Source organism: Mastigoproctus giganteus, chromosome 6, assembly GCF_048544385.1.
Source record: "Mastigoproctus giganteus isolate SK-2022 chromosome 6, ASM4854438v1, whole genome shotgun sequence".
Classification (NCBI taxonomy): Eukaryota; Metazoa; Arthropoda; class Arachnida; order Uropygi; family Thelyphonidae; genus Mastigoproctus; species Mastigoproctus giganteus.
In genome coordinates this window covers 194,466,004-194,485,844 of record NC_143580.1, presented here as the reverse complement: position 1 = coordinate 194,485,844, position 19,841 = coordinate 194,466,004, and the positions used below count along the sequence as shown (strand labels likewise).

The following is a 19,841-nucleotide window of genomic DNA, read 5'->3' as shown; positions in this document are numbered from 1 at the left end:
TAACACATCAGAAAAAGAAGATAGCAAATTGGCTGACAGATTTGAATGGCTAAAGATGGAAGTGTGGGAGAGTTACAGCTTATTATATGAGAACTACAAGCAAACAAGAACCATATGTGAGAACTACAAATATGTAACGATATTAGAGATCAGGTAAGAAAAGTAAAAGCTCAATGTGAGAAATGGCTGGAAAAAACAGCTAAGAATGGGGCAAAGGAGTTCTTGTATGTGAATGCAACACAAAGTTGGAGACAAAATTCACTGTTTGGCCTTTCTTCTGTTTAAATTATTCATAAAACCATATTGCATTGTAATAAAGATTTTATACATCCACATATTCCACAAATAAGTATAAGTACCATCTGATGTGTTATTGTGCACTATTATCCAGAACTGCAAGATGCCATTCTTTATTTTGAGTTCTTATGTTGTAATGTGGCAAAACAGCACAAATGTGATATTTTACTTGGCTTTTCAGGACACCAGGACAATTTATCTGAAACACAGTACTGCCAAGTCAAACCAACACATATAGTACTTTGATAACAGGCTTCCATACTTTCACATTGATCAAGTTATTTGTTATTTAGTTTTTAGGAGCATTAGCAACTAAGGCCATATTGCTCCGGGATATGCGGTGGTCATTTCCTGACCTTTCCGCATCCTCCGTATTTGGTGGTGACAGGCTCGAACCCCGGTCTAATCAAGAAGCGTGTGCTGCGCACTGCTGCTGCTGCTGCTCCTTCCCACCTGGCTACGGAGGCGCCTACATTGATCAAGGAACGATCAACTGCACAGATACTATAAGTTCCCAAATCTGATTTTTCTCTTATCCTCATTTTTACTAAAATGAAACATAACTGACTAACGATCAAAGAATGGAGGCAATTAAGCAGTAAGCTAAGTAGCAAGATCAGCTAAACCCACAAAACGAGACACTGCTTTATGTTCATTTAATTACAGCACTTCCATGGTTATACAAATATTTAGTATGAATTGCCAAATTTCATTATTATCCCAATGTTTTACTGTTTATTAAGTGTTAAAAATAGGGCTCTGTGAATCTTTAATTCTTTCATGAAAGGAATCCCACTTGATCACATAATACATGATATATAAAATACACACTATTAAAATAAAAACTACGTCACTACAAAACTAAACACTTCACTGTGCAGTTTTGTGACCTAGCTGAAGTTAGCTTCTGTTGATTTTCACTAATCACAATTGATAACTGAACATATCCCATTCTAATTGAACTTCCAAAATTTCATGATACACTTTTCCAAATGATGCTCTTGCCATGAATTTTGATTGGGGGGGGGGGCACGGAGGAGCTTTAAGAACATTTCTGAAATTCTTACCAAAATGACATTCCTTAATATTAATATAAAATGTGGAAAAAAAAAAAAAAAAAAAACTATGGCTGAACATAAAGGTCCAGAATGTTGAGTTCGTCAATATCAATTAAAGGCTCACTATTGCTTCTGTTCACGAAGTGGGTTAGAATGGGAGCAGTGATGTGACACACTGCCAACACTTTGACAAAGTTTAATACTGAACAAAAATAACAAAGTTGAACTCTGTAGCAAAGGAGCTTACTCCAGACGTGTTCATCAGTATGATGTGCCCATGGAATGCACTACCATATTGCTGATGAGTTCCCCATATTCCCTTACAATTCACAGAGAGGCTATCAATTCTGGATCAAGTGTAATGACTTGATTTATAAATGCTGCTATCGAGTTCAGTTTCCCATGCCAGCATTCACAATATTGATGAAGCTGCACTTGTGAAAATGCTGGATAGCAATGCAGCTCATGCTGTAATTCAGCATAATGTTCAAAACCTCCCTACATATTAACAGCAAGACTATCTTTTGGAAAAGAACTACTTAAAAAGCAAATTTCATTAAAAAAGGGGGGGGGGGAGACGCCTTTGCTTTTTTACAGTAGACATCTGCATCCAAGCTTTTTTTTTTTCACTTAATTCCACTACAGTGACATTCTACAAGACATCCATGGAAAAGCACCTTTTGAATATGTAACACACAAGTATAGACAGAATGGTAAGGAATAAAAATCTCACTCGCATGCACACATACTATTCTATCACTCTACTGAATTAACATAATACACTGGAATCTCGTTAATACAGAGTTCAAGGGACCAAATTTTCATGTTTTGTAGTAACGAGGTCCCCCAAAAGTGTTAAAATTTTTTTTTTGGTACATATTGTATATCTAAGAATAATAATAATATCAAAAATAAATTAATAAAGTAAAATAAGAAAAATAAAATAAAAACAAAAGCCTTGTCTAACAATACAGTAATAGGAATAACATATATTTTTTAAAGATTTTATTTTATTTGAAGATAAACTAAGAGAAAAGCGATATTAACGGAAATGAAAATATTGTACAATATATACAGTCAAACTTCCCTATAACGAATTCGATAAATCCAGCGAAAAAATTTGTTATAAAGAAATTTCGTTATATACAATATCTAATAAAAAAGATATACAGAGAATATCTTTTTTATTAGATATTGTTATCTAATTAGAAAATGAAAACGAATCTACATTTATTTTTAATGTATCTTATTTCCAAAACATACTTATTTAACTTACATTTACACAATTTTCGCCGCTAAGTATCACAAATTAAAAAACAATCTGTAATTTTCATTTGCATGGTACAATTAAAAAATTGCCTGATTCTCAAAGAAAACCTCACATTTATTCAGAGCATTAAAAACATTATCAGGAACATTTTCACAAAACTGTAGACCCATACAAACCGTTTTAAAAGCGTTAATCATTTCTTCGCGAGTTGGCTTTTATATGGGTTGTTCTGATGCATCTTCAGCATCATCGTCTTCGTGATCATGGTCGTGTCTAACGCTGTTCAGCAGTATTTCATCTTCATTTGGATGTTCTGCTGTAGTCAGATCTTGATCTATGTAAACATAACTATCCAGTGTTATTTTGTTTTCAATGTTTCCAGACGATTCTAATAAGGTCCAAAAGTTTTTCAGTTGTGAAAGAGGCAGTTCATCTTGTTCATCCCGTTGTTGTTCGACTTCTGTATTCAATGCAAATCTCGCTTTCGAAAAACAATTTTGAATAGTGTATTCGGTGACATCCTTTGTCCAAACTTTTGCCGGTTCAGAGCTAACCTCCAAGTTTCTATTTTCTGATAACGCATTGACAATCTTCATTATTATTCTCTTTCGATAATGAAATTTAAAATTTTTAATAATGCCTTGGTCCATTGGCTGGAGTTTTGACATCACATTTGGTGGTAAAAACAACACCTTCGCACTTTTAAGTTTGGCAGAAATACTGGCAGGATGTGCCGGACAGTTGTCAGTTACCGACATGATTTTCCTTTTTTCTTTTGTTATACACACGCTTGTCTAGTTTTAATATCCATTCTTTGAAAATATCACTTGTCATCCATGCTTTTTTTATTAAAGGTGTAGTCAACTTCCAAAGATTTTGTGCCTCAAACATCTTGGGTTTTTTGATTTTCCGATGACTAAAAGTCTTAAATTTTCACTTCCTGTCATATTTGCTCCAACTAGCACACTGATTCTTTCTTTACTTTGTTTTGTTTTCTGCCAAAACATTTATCATCCTTAAAAGCAAGTGTTCTATTCGGTAAACATTTATAGAATAAAACCATTTCGTCAGCATTAAAAACATCCTTAGGTTCATATTCTTCCAAAATCTTCTTTAAGGTATTGTTCCTCCAACTGGTGCATTCTTTTTTGCTTATATTAACACTTTCTCCACAATTCTGTGGCACTTCTTAAATTTATCTAGTCACCCAGTGCTCACATTAAATTCTGTATGTCCAAGGGACTGTGCAAATTTCAGAGCTTGTTGCTTAATTATTAGGCCCGATATTGGGATATTGTTTTCACGTATCATTTGCATCCATTTTAGAACAGCTTTATCAACATCTTCGTATATATACACAACTTAATTCGCTTCTTGTCCGCTCCTCCTTCAATTGCATTTAAAATCATATATAAACTGCTTGCAGGTATGCCATATTTCTCCGCAACATCTTTTTTCTTAAAACCCTGGTCATTATCATAACAATCTTTTCTTTATCATTAATACTTGAAACACTTTCTCTTTGACATTGTTTCCGCAATTGTAAAAATTACTCGACTGCAGCTCTTGCCGATACATACACCGCAAACTTCTCTGGCCATATAGTGAATTGTTAGTACAGCCTATTCAATGACGTTCGCTTGCCAATTCAACAGTATCACGTGACCTTTCCTATCAATCACTTTGAAGAAATATACGACTGTGAATTTCTTTTATTCTCTGCTTTCATTCATATATACACGAAAGAAAATTTACGATTAATGTATGCTGTATGTTACTTTTCAGAAAAAAAAATACAAGAGCATATAGCCTATGTGATTGATGACAAATTGTTCTAAAAGAACAAAATTAAAAAAATTCGTGAAATCTACTGGGAGTCCAGTTAGATTAGAACGGACATATCATATAATGATTGACAGGAAGGTCACGTGGCACGGTTGAGTTGAGAAGCGAATGTCAATCAGTAGGCGTTACTAAAAACCGACTATGGTAGCATTCTATGTATTGCCGCGGCAACATGCTAAAGGTTTACTGCAGCGAATTTCGTTTTCCCCTGAGCCAACATCAGTTTACAAATCTACCCTATTTATTGTAAAGTTTAACACCACTTTTAAGAAAACCCATTTGGTTTAATAACTGTAACAAAAATGAAACAAAGACCCCTCCTACGGGCCACATGTGTTCACTAAAAGGATGATTATTTAATTCCAGATGCTAATGTGCAATTTCGGAAGGAAGGAAGCAGTATATTTGAGCGGCGTTTAGCAGTAAATGCTTGAAACCTTCAAAAATGCTTTTACTAATTTTTTTAAAAATTCGTTATAGAGAGACTAACACTTCGCTATATGGAGTTAATTTTACATGTAATTTTGTTTCAAGGTGCAATGTTTTGGGAAAAAATTCATAATATGGAGAAATTCGTTAAATAGAAGTTCATAATAGAGAAGTTCCACTGTATTTTGATATAAACAATATTTTAGTATCACAGTAAAAAGAATTACAAACTTAATATAAAAGGAGACATACAAACCATTAACTTTTTAATAAATTAATCAAATTTAAAGAAAGAATCCAATGTTGTTTGCATAGTTTTTGTCCTATATGCATTTTTAACTACAGCACAGAAGTTATCAAATGCAATAGTTGTTTCTTTATCAAAGTTACTGCAGGCTAACACATTCTCTATTATGTTCAATACATTTTTGGCATCTTTTTTAGATGGCAATGTGCACACTTCACTTTCGCCAGTAACAAAAACATTGTTTTGTTTGGTATCCAGCAGCTCTTCTAGTGTTAGCGTTGCAGTGGTAGCAACTTCATCATCCACCTCCACAAACTCTTCAAAATTGCCAACAAATTCCATATGCTCCTTCAAATTCCTCCATTCCTCACTGTTGTTATCACATTTGTCTGCTGGACCATGTTTTGCGATGATGTTCTCTCCAAAGCCACTCTTTCTGAAGCAGTTGATTATTACACTTGATGTAATACTTTCCCAAGCAATAACAAGATTACGGATAGCATCCAAGACATTCCAATTTGGCTGCAAATTGTTCCCTCCTTCTATGTTGCGGATCAAGTACCTTATCAGGTGGGCTCTATATGCTCGCTTGAGGTTATAAATAATGTCTTGATCCAGTGGTTGCATTAAACTGGTATTGGGGTATAAAAACAACCGTATATTTGTCAACTTAAGTGTCTCAGCAGAATGTGCTGTACAATGGTCTAGAATCATCAAAATGTTCCTTTTTTCTGAAGCCATTCTTCTGTCCAATTTTGATAACCAAGACTGAAAAAAAATTTTGACAGTAAGCCAAGCACTTCTATTGGCCTCATAATCACAGGGAAGTTGGTTAACTGCTTTAAAACATCTTGGCTTGGAAAACTTACCAATCACAAGCGGGTGTAGTTTTGTACTGCCATCTGAATTGCAGCATAACAGAACAGAGTCTTTGTTTACTTAATTTTCCACCATGTCAAGACTCTTCGAACAGCAACTTGTTTGGCAGCAAATTATAAAATAAACCTGTCTCGTCAAGATTAAAAATATCCTTTGCCTCATATTTTTCAGGATAGACCATACAGAACACAACCAGTCTGTAGCCTTTTCTTTGCCGACTAATCCAGACTCACCGCAAACATTTTGCAAAACCAAGTTATTCGTCTTTAAATCTTTGGAGCCAGCCACTGCTGCATTTGAAGTTGCTAATCCCATGTTGATGGGCTAGATAATTTGCCTTTTCTTGAAAATCGGACCTGATATTGGCAAATTAAATGCACGCATTTGTTGGTACCACTCGAAAAGTTTCTTGTTTCAAGCTCCTGTTTTGCACCACAAATTCATTTCCTGTTTTTCATCACTGCTCCAGTGCCACGCACTTCTTCAAGTCTTTTTCAGTTTTTCAGTATTGTAGATAAAGTAGGTAAGGGGATGTTATATTCCTTTGCACTGTCCGTTTTGCTTCTTTCCATCCTATCAGCCTCTTGTATAATTTTTAGTTTAATTTCCAAGCTTAATTCTGTCCGTCTACCTTTTGTCGCCATAACACTGCTGTTGTTATTGTTGTTATTTGGTTTTTAGGAGCATTAGCAACTAAGGCCATATTGCTATGGGAATATGCGGTGGTCATTCCCTGACCTTTCGGCATCCTCCGTATTTGGTGGTGATGGACTCAAACCTCGGTTTTTTAATCAAGAAGCGTATGCTATGCACTGCTGCTCCTTCCAATAACACTGCTAGATAAGATTTAATATAAACAAATTTTAAATTAATTTAAAGACGTTCCGAAAAAGACATCAGCTCAGATAAAATGGCAAAAAATAGATTGCTGTATACGATAGCAAAAGATTCTTTGAACTGAGGTAACAATTGCAACTGACCTTATTCCCATGGAGAGCAAGGGAGTGCATATAAACAACTTAGAAAAACTTTATTCTTTTGTTAATTTAACAACTCATCCTTCAGAAAGATGTAAATCATCCTTCAGTAAATTAGAGAGTCTTATAATGGGAGATTTTAATTTCCCAGATAATTTCCCAACTGGAATTTGGGGGCTGGTTACTCACACACTAGCAGGGCTTTTGTGGATTTATTGGATGATTGTTTTCTACATCAGCATGTTCGGGAGGCAACTAGAGGGAGTAATACTCTTGATTTGATTATCAGCAGTGATTCTTCATGCATTAAGAATCTGCAGATAAACGAACCACTAGGTGGCAGTGATCACAGTGTGCTGAAGTGGGATTTACTCAAAGAGGTAACTACCATTAGGGGTAAAGGGAAGGGTTATTGCTTCCGTAAAGGCGACTACGATGGACTGAGACAGTATTTAAATTCTATACAGTGGGACCAACTGATGATGTTACCAACAGCAAATTCAAAATGGGAAGCAGTCAAAGAACTTATCTTGGAAGCTACTAGGCTTTACATACCAACTAAGAAATATTGTTCAAGGTTTAGGCCAAAATGGATGTCAGATGAACTAATGAGGCATATGGCAGAGAAGAAAAATGCATGGGATACTTACAAATTAACACATGACACAGAAGCCTATGATAGATACAAGTTGATATGCAACCAAGTTACAAAGGAGGTTAGGCAGGCAAAGGCAGATTACGAGAAATCCTTGGCAAGGGATGCAAAGAAAAACAGCAAAGAGTTCTTTACTTATGTTAACTCTAGAAGGAAGGGGATAATCAGATTGGCCTACTTGATATTGATGGGTCAACTGTTGATGATCCTGCTCAGGTAGCTAACAAACTAAATGAATATTTTGCATCGACATTCACACATGAGGAGTTATTCAGCAAGGGGAATGCCAGAGGTGTATTCAACTCTAACAGTAAGCTACAGAATCTTGAAATAACTGGGAGTAAAGTGGAGGAGAAACTGTTGAAGATAAACACAAGAAAGGCACCCGGGGTGGATGGGATCTATCCAGTTATATTAAAGGAGGCAGCAAAGGAAGTAAGCAAACCCTTAGCCATAATTATGAGAGCTTCCTTGGACTCAGGGGAGGTACCCATAGACTGGAAATGTGCAAATGTGACCCCAATTCACAAAGGAGGATCAAAGGCTGACACAAGTAATTATAGACCTGTGAGCTTAACTTCTGTTCCAGGTAAATTAATGGAGGCACTGGTTAAAGAAGCACTGCAGGATCATTTAGACAAGACTTCAGTTATAGCCAGACACAGCATGGTTTTGTTAAGGGGAAGTCTTGCCTGACCAACTTGATTGGATATTATGATGTAGTCACAAAAGAACTGGATGCAGGGAATAACTTTGATATTATATACTTGGATCTTAGAAAGGCTTTTGATACTGTTGCACATGGAAGACTGCTACACAAATTGGAGCAGTGTGACATTGGAGGCAAATTGCTGCTATGGATAAAGGGGTGGTTGAGGGGGAGAAGACAGAGAGTGGTAATCAATGGACACTGCTCATCGTGGACTAAATGTTATTAGTGGAGTCCCTCAGGGCTCAGTGTTGGGTCCATTATTGTTTTCTGTATTTATAAATGATGTTGATGATGGTATATCAAGCTTAATGTCCAAGTTTGCAGATGATACAAAGGTTGGCAGGGTTGTCAAGGACACTACTGACACTATGCTGCTGCAACAGGATCTGGAAAGGTTGAGCAGATGGGCTGAGAGGTGGCAAATGAAGTTTAACATTGACAAATGTAAAGTACTACACATGGGAAACAGCAACCCCAGAGCAACGTATCAACTCTGTGGTACTACACTGACAGTGGTAGAGAATGAAAGGGACTTGGGGGTGGTTGTGCAGGCAGATATGAAGTTCTCTGAGCAGTGCAGACGGGCTGCAAGAGTAGCTCATGGAGTATTGTCAATGATATACAGGAATTTTTCCAGCAGGGATAAGGAGGTGATTATTCCATTGTATAAGGCAATGGTCAGGCCACACCTAGAGTACTGTATACAGGTCTGGAGGCCTCATTTCAAGAAGGATGTAGAGCTGCTGGAACGAGTACAGAGAAGGGCAACAAGATTAGTGAATGGAACAAAGGGGTGCTCTTATGAAGAAAGGCTTAAGTTTTGCAAATTACAGTGTTTGGAGACTAGGCACCAGCGAGGTGATCTGATAGAGGTGTATAAAGCCTTGAATGGTTTAAGCATGCTCAATGCTGATGGGATTCTTCCTCTAGCTCAGAAAAATCACTTGAGAGGGCATAAATTCAAATTGAGGAAAGACAGATGTAGGACAGACGTGAGGAAATTTGCCTTTAGCCAGCGGGTGGTTGGTTGGTGGAACAGACTTCCATCCCTTGTGGTGGAGGTTGATAGCCTAAATAAGTTTAAGGCTCAGCTGGACAGGTATTTGGAACAAACAGAGGGGTGAAGTGGAAGTGGGTTTTTTTTTGGCTGATGCTGCATAAGCTTGCTTTCTTGCATCAAATGCCTCTACTAATGCTAATGCTAATGTTTTTCAAAGTGCACTTGACATTGTAGCTACCATAAACTGCTTTTGTTTATACAAAACTAATTTCTAATAAGTCAGTGCCATCCTTCAGGAAGTAGGGAACCAGGGGGCCTGGAGCAATAATCAGATCACTCTGCCAAGATTTGTATTAAACATACAAAATGACAATATTTATTTCTCACGGGGTTAAAATGAACTTTGTAATACATATTAACTGAATTTTGTAATAAACAAATATATTTACATAGAAAAGCCTATCCTTTCGCAGGGGGAATGGTATGTGCTTTATATAAACTGAGTTTGTATTAAAGAGATTTTACTGTATATTGCTATAGAGACAACCCTGAGATTTGGGAAAAATAAACCATACCCTTCATCTGCATGTCAGGAATAAGTATAAAAGCAACTACATGCATACTAGAAGTATGCAGACCAATGAAAATTAAGACCAATGACCAAAACAAGAATTGAGCCAATTTGTTGAAATTAGTGACTTCCAATGAAGAATCATCACAGAATGCCATATCACCAAACAATCACTTTGTTCAGTGCAGCAAAATTGTAACACCCTCAAACAATGGTGACTAACATAATCCCCAAATGGAAATGCCATCTTACTATTTTAGCCACGAAAAGTTTGGGCAGACCAGAGAAACTGACAGAAAGACTAAGTGCTCAGAAAGAGTGGTGTGTGTGTGTGTGTGTGTGTGTGTGTGTGTGTGTGTGTGTGTGTGTGTGTGTGTGTGTGTGTGTGTGTGTGTGTGTGTGTGTGTGTGTGTGTCTATATATATATATATCTCCCATCAGTTCTTATCAAATACTGTCAACTAGTGTTCAGAGAGCCCACAGGAACTGATAATGGTACAAGAACAATACACAGGATGCTGCAGCACACAAACCAAACATCAGAACATGCAATAAACACATGTTAAATATTGCATCAAATAAAGGTTCATTCAAACATGTAGGTATCCAGTTACTTTTTGGCAACATAGTATCGGCTTGCCTGGTGTAAAACCCCTTGTAATTGGTCTCTGGAACACATCATTATAGAGTGATGAATTATGATACATGGTTTTCTGATCTGATGGCCATGTCTGATCTTGGACCACGGTTGTCTTTCTTGGAATAAATGTGAAGCAGTAAACTGACATTCTGGATAATTCCCCTTTGCTACACAGTGACAGCAGTATTATGGAGAGCCTTTTTTGTTTTTAGCATAACAGTTCACCATGTCATACTGCACAGCCTGTAGTGACTTGGCCTTCACTGGTCTGCCCACAGATTCAACCTTAACCCCAGTAAATGCTTTTGAGACGAACTGGCATGTTGGCTTTCAGCCAAGCCACCATGCCCAGAATCAGTAGTTTAATTGCATTACAGGAGGAACTGACCAAAATACTAATTTCCTGTTAACAAAATTTGGTGTTCAGAATCTACCAGTGTAATTAGGCTAAGGCAGGTCAACACATTATTAAATATAGCATCAATAAAAGGTTTGTTGAAACATGCTAGTAGTATCTGGTTACTTTCGGTGATATTGTGTGTGTCCACACCAGAATGCTTACCATTTATACTATTTATACAACTTTCTAATTTTCCTAAAACTTGTAATTCTTTTGATAGCCATTCTACAATTCTGGTATATTCAATGCATTTTGGCCCTTCTTCTATAGCTTTCTTTAAAGCAGATTCTTCATTCAGGGGACCAGAGTATCTGAAATTTGGAGGAGAAAAATTAATAATACAATACTTTTTGTTTTTTACAGTTCCACTTACTTTTCTTTTTTAATAATAAAAGAAATTTAACAAATGTACTCTTATTAAAATTGCAAAATACTGATGTTATAAAAAAATTTGCTTAGAAAAATATTAGTCACTAATATATTCCATGATGGGACAATGAAAATCCTGAAAAAAAATCTGAGAAAATTATAAATTTATGATTAATTTTTTGTCTTCTTCAGGGAGAGTCAGGATAAAGTGTTTCTGTGCCCAAGACACATAGAAGTGTATCCCTTCCTCAACTAACTATATCATATGAACTTGCATCATTAAATTCTTTAACTTCTGCACTCAATGCATATGCCTCGGTTACGACATCTTCCAGCTCTGTGTTTTCTGGAGTAATATTTTTCCCAGGTTTCGCACTATGTTCATGTAACACACTTAAGTACACAAGAAAAAGAGACCAGATGCAAATAGAAAGACATTTCACTGTATGAGAAACAATATGGAAATAAACATTTAATGAGATAATAGGGTTTGGTTTGGTTTGGTTTTGATGGCACATGGGCAACTAAGGCCATGATGTGCCAAGTCCAGAGATAATAGGGATAACTACGTGGAAGAGCTTACAATTAACTTTTGTATGTGGTTAATGTTGAAATTTTAATCAAGCTAAAATTAGCAATTCAGATAAATTTGCAATTAAATACAATAAAGGTCAGATATTTTCATTTATTTTCCAAATCATTTTCTCATAGCAAACTATTACTAAGTAGTAGTAGTAGTAGTAATGGCATGTGATGCAAGAAAGCAAGTGTATGAGCTTATGCAGCATCAGCCAAAAAAAAAAAAAAAAAAAAAAAAACACACCATTCCCTCCAAATGCCTGTCCAGTTCCTCCTTAAATTTATTTAACTTATCAACTTCCACAACGACAGATGGAAGTTTGTTCCAGCAATTAACCACCCGCTGGCTAAAAGCAAATTTCCGCACATCTATCCTTTCTTAATTTGAATTTATGCCCTCTTAGGTTCGTAATCTGAACAAGTGGAAGGATCCCATCAGAATTCAGCGTGCTGAACCCATTCAAGGCCTTATACACCTCAATCAGATCACCGCGCAGGTGCCTAGTCTCCAGCCACTGCAATTTGCAGAACTTAAGCCTCTCTTGGTAAGAGGATCCCTTGGTAAGTAGAATACCAGTGGCAAATATTTTGCCAAAACTGTTTCAGAGAAGAAGAAGAATTAATATACACTTTCCCTCAGCTCCCTTTGCTGCTAGCTAAGGCGTCATTGTGACAGACTCTAGTAAAATAGTAAAATTGCAATTTGATAATTTTATACCCGTATGGCTATATTATCCTTTAAAAAAAATTACAATTATTGCACAAATGCTATATAAAGTTGTCCATGAGCAAAAATGCCAACTTTGTTGAAAGGCTGATCCTGAGATTTGTTGATTGTGATGAAAAAACCTAAGAAATTGTCTTCTCTTCAAAGTAAATAAACAGCAAGTTAGTTTCACTGGGAGCTAAATCAATTCTCAGGATTTGAAAATTGTGCAAGTATCTGGTCAAAAAAATTTTTTTGGATTTTTTTTTGCAATTTTACTGCTAAATAAAACCTATTGCAAAAGGAATCAATCTGGGCTTACATGTTAATTTCTCCTTGGATATCATGGATTATTATAATCAACTGAAGAATACAATATTGTATTCTTCAGTCGTGTACAGAAAAGCAGACCAAACAATTTTGCTATAAGAAAAGAATCTGGAAAATAGATTTACAATGTCTGAACCTTATTTTAATTTCAAATTTATCCAAGTTCATTATTATTTCTATAAAGGTTATGACAAATCTCTTCAAAAGCAGTATCCCTATTATTTCATTGAATATTTATTTTTATGCTGTTTTTCAAATGATGAAGGATCTTTCTATTATTGTATATACATACCTTCAGCTCACTTATCAGATCAGCTGGTTTTGAAAAATTTTGAACCAATTATTGTATATTTCTTGTATTACTTAAATGGCAATATTTACAATTCTCAACAATGGACAGAAGTAAGCCAGATGCTAGTGTCATGAGCTACACATTAACCCGTTTGGTGTGAAGTCTTTTTTTTTTTTTTTTAATTACATAACATCAAGGAAGGTAGAGAAGAATTTTTTTTTAATTGCATGGTAATCCAAAATACAAAAGATATTGAAATCCTATAGTGCTCTAGCCGAACGAAGGTAGAAGGTATGAAAGAAGCTTATTCCAAAGAAGAGAAGTAGATGAAATAAATGAAAAGAGGAAAGTTAATTTGGTAAGTTTGGAGTCGAAAAGTGGATCTATATTTACTAGTTGATATATGTGTTCACAGGGGGCTTTAAGAGCCAGCATGCACTGTGGGTTAAACAGCTTCTGTGGGCCGTCAGCTTGCCTTTCCCTACAGTGTGCAGGGAGTACAATTCTGGGTCCCCACCATAATGTTCAGTTCAGTCCAAGGGCAGCTGACTTGCCCATCCTCCCCAATAAAGTTCCTGTGTTTCCATGAGTATTGTTCTTCTGAATTAAAATCTGTAATTCTAACCATTTACGAACCAGTGTCCATGGAATTATCTTTATAAAAGGTACCCAATAGAAACTGAAAATTTGTGTGTTTATGCTTTTTTTCCCTCTTTTTTCTTTGTGTGTAATGGAGCACCAGCTCGGATGTGAATACTCTTTCGTGGTAGATAGATTTGTGATTTTTTAGTAATGACCTAAAAAAAACAGAACAAAAGAGAAAAACTTATAAAAATACAGCACAGCTTAAATTTTATAAGTAATTGTGAAGTCCTAATTTTCATTTCACTTTTGAAATTAAGATGACTTTTGCATACATCACTCAATATTATGCAAAATTAAACAGGAAAATGTTTGAGTCCATTATTATTAAAGTTCTATTATCTCAAGCATGAGGTTTACATTATATGGCTTTCAATCTTTATATGGCAAACAACGTTCTACATCAATCAAAGCCATTTCTTTGCAGCCCACAAAAAGGACATATGAGAGATCAAATTTTCTTAACTGCTTTCTGGTGAAGTACCAAACAGGTATATTACCTGTTTTGGTAGAGAAAGCCAAGATATGGTAGAATTATGATAAGACTGGGAATGCAAGTTGTAAAGCCACTAATTCTTGAAGTTTTATAGACTTATTATATAGCAGTTCTGTATACTCTTGATATTATGCTGAATTTACTCTTGCTGCAAAATTTGCAGCAAGAGTACTCAAGGTCTCTTCAAACTCTGAATAAGCTTTAGTTAGCTTCCACTGCCACTACACAAAACAGCAAAATTGAACTCTTCTACTCCATACAACAAGTAAGTACAGTAATACCCCGAAGTTACGCAATAGGTGGGTCCGACGAAAATCGCTTAAGTCGAATTCGTGTAAGTCGGGGTACAACTTTGCATATAAATACATATACATTTTTTAAATTGGGACCAGGGACTAACAAAAACACTAGTTTAGAAGAAAAATATTTAATAAAATTGCAGTTCTTTATACATATTAATACAAAATATGTATTAAAAAATAAATTAGTTACGTAAAAAAGTTATTTTGATGTCGATGGCTTCATAAAATCTAACAAATTCGTCTGACGACACAGCGCCTTCTTTTTTTCACGCAGAATTTTTTTGGCAAGCTAATAATTTTTTTATTCCTTGCTTTGTAGCTATAACGTGTTCTTCGTTGGAGTCTGTTTTATAAAATTTTTAAGCCCTTTTCAATTGAGCTGAGACCTTCTGTCAAGCTTGCAACTGTCATATGCTTTTCTGGTGGAACTGGGTCTGAAGTGTCAGATACTTCAGTGACGTTTTGCTCACACATCTCTATGAGCTCATTCATTGTCAGCTCCTGACTATGTGAATCCAACAGCTCGTTGACATCATCACCACTGACTTCCAAATTTAATTGCCTGGCAAGATTAACAACTACTTCTATCACATGAGCGACATGATCAGTTTCTGGCGTTGTTTTCGTCTCGGTTTTGAAAAAAAATGGACAAAGTTACTTCCAGACACCATTCAATGTTTTTTTGTGAATTTCATCCCAAGATTCTTCAATGATTCTTACGGAATCTAACACATTGAATTGTTTCCAAAACTCTTTAACAGACATCTCACTATTTTGTCTCATAGCTTCATTCAGATGTGCAAACGAATGCCTCGTGTAGTAAGCCTTGAATGTTTTGATGACTCCCTGGTCCATCGGTTGAAGCAAGCTGGTTGTGTTTGGAGGCAAAAATACAACTTTCACACGTGGGTCGAAATTTATTAGGGTGGCAGGAGGGTAACCGGGTGCACTGTCAATAAGAAGCATCACATTAAATGGAACATGTTTAGACTTGCAATAACGTTCGACTTCGAGTATGAAGTGGTGGCCAAACCAGTCCTCAAAAACGGAAGTTGTCACCCAAGCTTTATGATTTGACTTCCAAATCACTGGTAAGCTAATTTTAGATATACACCAAACGAAAAAAATCAGGAACCGCGTAACTCCGAGTTCGCGTAAGTCGGAGTATTACTGTATAGTAAAATACAAGTTTTTTTTTATTTCATAGAATTACAAGTATCACAGTATTACAAGTTTTTTTTATTTCATAGAACAGCACTTTTTCATAGCATTCTAGTAACTTAGGCCAGTTTTTCTCAACTGGTGATTCACAGACCCCCAGCTGAGAAACACTGAGAAATACTTGTTCATACAGAATCCGAGTTCACATTACATCTGACTCAGCATTTTCTGAAACTTCCTAATTGGAGAAAGAAAGGAAAAGATCGATTCCTTGCGAGATCAAGTTCATTGTAAATAGCATACTTTGTACACTGCCTGTTTCCCTGAAAGTGGGATGTTGTGCCCGTTATCTTTGAGTACAAAATAGTCTTTGCATACAAGTATCACAATATCTAATAGTATGTATGTTCATTTTATCTCACTGTCTCTGTGCAGATCAAAGATTCCCCACCCTTTATTTACATAGAAACATTGCTGATATTTTTACATTTAACCCTTCAACCAGTGTTCAAACTCAATAATATCTTGAAAAAAAAGGACTTACAAAACATCAGTTGTACTTTGCTCCCCAAAGGAAAATATTCTATCAATATAATTTAATGAATGTAGTCAGTTTGTCATAGTTCGTGTGATCAAGAATCAAAATCTTCAGCAATATCTTAATTATAAGATTAAAGGTAAGTCAAGTTTCCCCTTAATTTATATATTTATATAAATGCTGTGCAGTGATATTGTTATTCGCGTAATTATTTTATAGTAACTTTTTTTTTTTTTTTTTAGTTAGTTGTTGGCGCATCGGCTTCTGTGGCCATAATGCACCTCCCAAGGTTTTTGCAGTATTTTGATCCAAGCCCGAGGTGGGATTCGAACCCGCGACCTTTGGGTTGCCAGGCAGGCACTTTACCTACCCGGCTAGCCCAGTCGGCACTTTTTTTTTACAGTAACTCCCTCTTCCAATAATGAGTAAGCAAAGAATGCTCTTTGATTTTGTGTCGACTTCAAAGATATTGCCAAGCTCGTCGTGACAGCAAATAGAAGATACTGGCAGAATCTTTACGAATACTTCTAGTGGTACTGCAAGTGTAGCCATAAAAAAGAAGATCGAGGAGCCTTCCACCAGTTCATCAGATAAGTTCAAAAAACAAAAATATAACTCGAGATACATTCAATGTGGTTTTATTTGCATTGAGCTCGATGGAGATGTAATACCTCAGCATGCACTTTGTGGTAATATATTATCAAACGAAGCAACGAAACCCATGAAGCTACTCCATCACTTGGAAACAAAACATCCTGGGTCAAATAATAAACCTGTTGATTACTTTTTAAGACATTACATGGCTTTGAAAAAAGCCACAGGATGTGCTTAAATCTAAATTAGGGATGAACAGTTCCCTTATAAATTGTGTTTTTAGTAGTGCTGCATATTGCCAAAGCTAAAAAGCCCTTAACTATTGCAGAAGATTTAATTAAGTCTTTTATGGTAAATGTGTGTGCTGAACTTTTTGGGAAATCTTATGCAAAGAAAATTAAAGATATTCCACTGTCTAATGACACTGTAAATCAAAGGATACTGATATTGTTGGACAATGTTATAGAACAACTAATTGAATTATATATCAAACTATACTATTTTATTGGTCTATGTGCGGTTGACTGATTATTCAGAAGTGGAAATCAGAGATGAACTACTTTGGTGCTTGGAACTAAAAACTTTTACCACTGGTGAACGTGTGTGCCTTTTAATGTCTTAAATGAATTTGATGATGGGATGTCGATCTGGAATTTTAGCTCAAATTAAGAGAACTGCACACACAGATATTATTGCAATGCATTATTTTTTACATTGTGAATAATTAAAAAAAAAAATCAATTGTGAAGCTTTAAAAAAAAAATGCCAGAACTCAGCAAAGAATTACCGCAAGCAGTTAATATTAAATTTTGTGAAAGCAAGTGCTGCCAACTCACAGTTATTCTCTGTGTTATGTGAAGAAATGGTTCTGCTTCTGCCTAACGATATCTGTTGGCTTTGTTGGAAGGGATTGACATGACTAGTACAGCTAAAGGAAGAGGTGGAAATATTTTTGACTGAGAGGAACTCTGATTTAGGAGTACTTTACAATAATGGAAGTTAGTTGGCAAAACTTGTCTATTTATTCAGTATTCTCAATGAACTTAACCTCTCCCTGCAAGGACAGTTAAACAACATATTTGTCACTACTGATGAAGAACTTTCAGAAAAATTATTAATTTGGTCTAAAAGAATGGATATTTATGACATGTTTTCTCAGTACTGTCATCTAAATGCACTTAGTAAAATTTTCAAGATTCTCAGAAACTGACAACAATTGCAAGGGTGGCTTATGGATACAAAATCCTTTTGTTTATCAAGCTGGGTTTCATCTAACACCACTGGAAGAAGACCAGCTCATCTAACTGGCCAATGACAGTACTTTGGAAACGACATATAGGCAAAAGTTGCATGCAACATTTTGGATAAGTATTAGGAGTGAATATAATGTGTTGAGTAAAAAAGCTTTGAGGATTTTGCTACTACCTTTTACTTCAACAAGTTTATGCGAAACAGGGTTTTCGGTTACGACATTGATAAAAACAAAGAAGAGAAACAGACTGTCTTGATGCTCGTATGCAATTGGCTCTTTTAAACTCCACTAAATCCAAACTGGAGTCCTTAGTTAAGAGAGTTCAAGAACAAAAAACACATTAGTTTTTTTAACACAATTTGCTTCCTTATATTTTTCTGATACAAGAGGAAAAACATTGTTTATGGAATTTATTATGTATAAAAATATACGATACTATATAAAATGTCTGGTTCAACGATTTTACTAATAAACTGTCAGTTTCTTCTCTTTAATTAGTTTTTTTTTATTATTTTTATTTTATTTCCAACCCTTTTAATAAAGTTTTGATATTCATCATAATTAATTTATAAGTAGCAATTATATTATATTATATTTTTATTGGGAGTTTCAGCTCAATGTCTTTAAAGTTGAAATAAGGAGAAGGAAGTGTAATTAGATTTAAGGTTTTCCTACTACTGTAAAGCAAAAAAAAAAAAAAAATTAGCTAATCAAAAAATGTTTGTGGGGAACATTGGACACACTAGTGTAATTAGATCACCAAAGTTAAGAGATGTGAACAAATACTACTTGTATTTGTCCATTATTCTGGACAAATACATGTAGTATTTGTCCAGAATAATGTCCATGGGGCCAAAAAGGTTGAGAAACACTGGCTTCGGCAACTATGTTATTTCTTTCAAGTTTAATGGATAACAGGCTTTAGCAGATGTGCCTTACCCCAAAATTGTTCATTAAAATAAACATTACTATGTATCATCAATAAATAAAAAAAAAGGAAATTACAGATATATAGCAATTTTAAACAACTGAACTATCATTATTATAATTTTATAGCTCGTATAACAGATATTTATATTTTATTAATGGATAACAGGAGTCTGTTAATTGTCAAAAAAAACCTGCTTTCTTATAATTTATAGTACAGTCGATTCCGTTTAATTGGGACACATCGCTTTGGCCCAATTAAGCGGCTGCTCCAATTAAGCGAAATTTTAATGAGTAAATTTTATGAATAAAATAAAGGAAATGCGGTATTTAAAGAAAGCACGCTGTATTTAAGTTATATTAGTACAAACATTTATTTAAAAATAACTAAAGCTAAAAGCAAACAAAATGATGTACATATGTAAAATGAAGATACAGTACAGAATAATGTCCGTGTCAAGTAAAGGTTACACATTACTTAAGGGTTCTTACTTTGAAAAAATTATGAAGTGTACCCTGACGTGTTCTCTTTATGGACTGCAATTGAACAAAGTCGGCGCAGGTATCTAATGCTGATAAAGGACTGCCTTCATTGCCTTTCTGCATGAAATAACATCTCAATTCAGCGATACATTTTCTGGAATCCTGGTTAGTCACTCGCTTAGGTATATCA

At 35.3% G+C, this 19,841-nt stretch overlaps 1 protein-coding gene across 1 annotated transcript in view; it reads right to left on the bottom strand.

Annotated features, from left to right (window-relative positions):
* Nucleotides 1-19,841, bottom strand: part of LOC150084850 (protein TSLIG3A-like) — a 137,211-nt gene that overhangs the window by 102,022 nt on the left and 15,348 nt on the right. Inside the window, exon 2 of the mRNA XM_090375595.1 lies at nucleotides 11,143-11,291. Within this exon, the coding sequence (XP_090231721.1) occupies nucleotides 11,143-11,291 (149 nt within the window). The remainder of the gene's footprint in view (nucleotides 1-11,142; nucleotides 11,292-19,841) is intronic.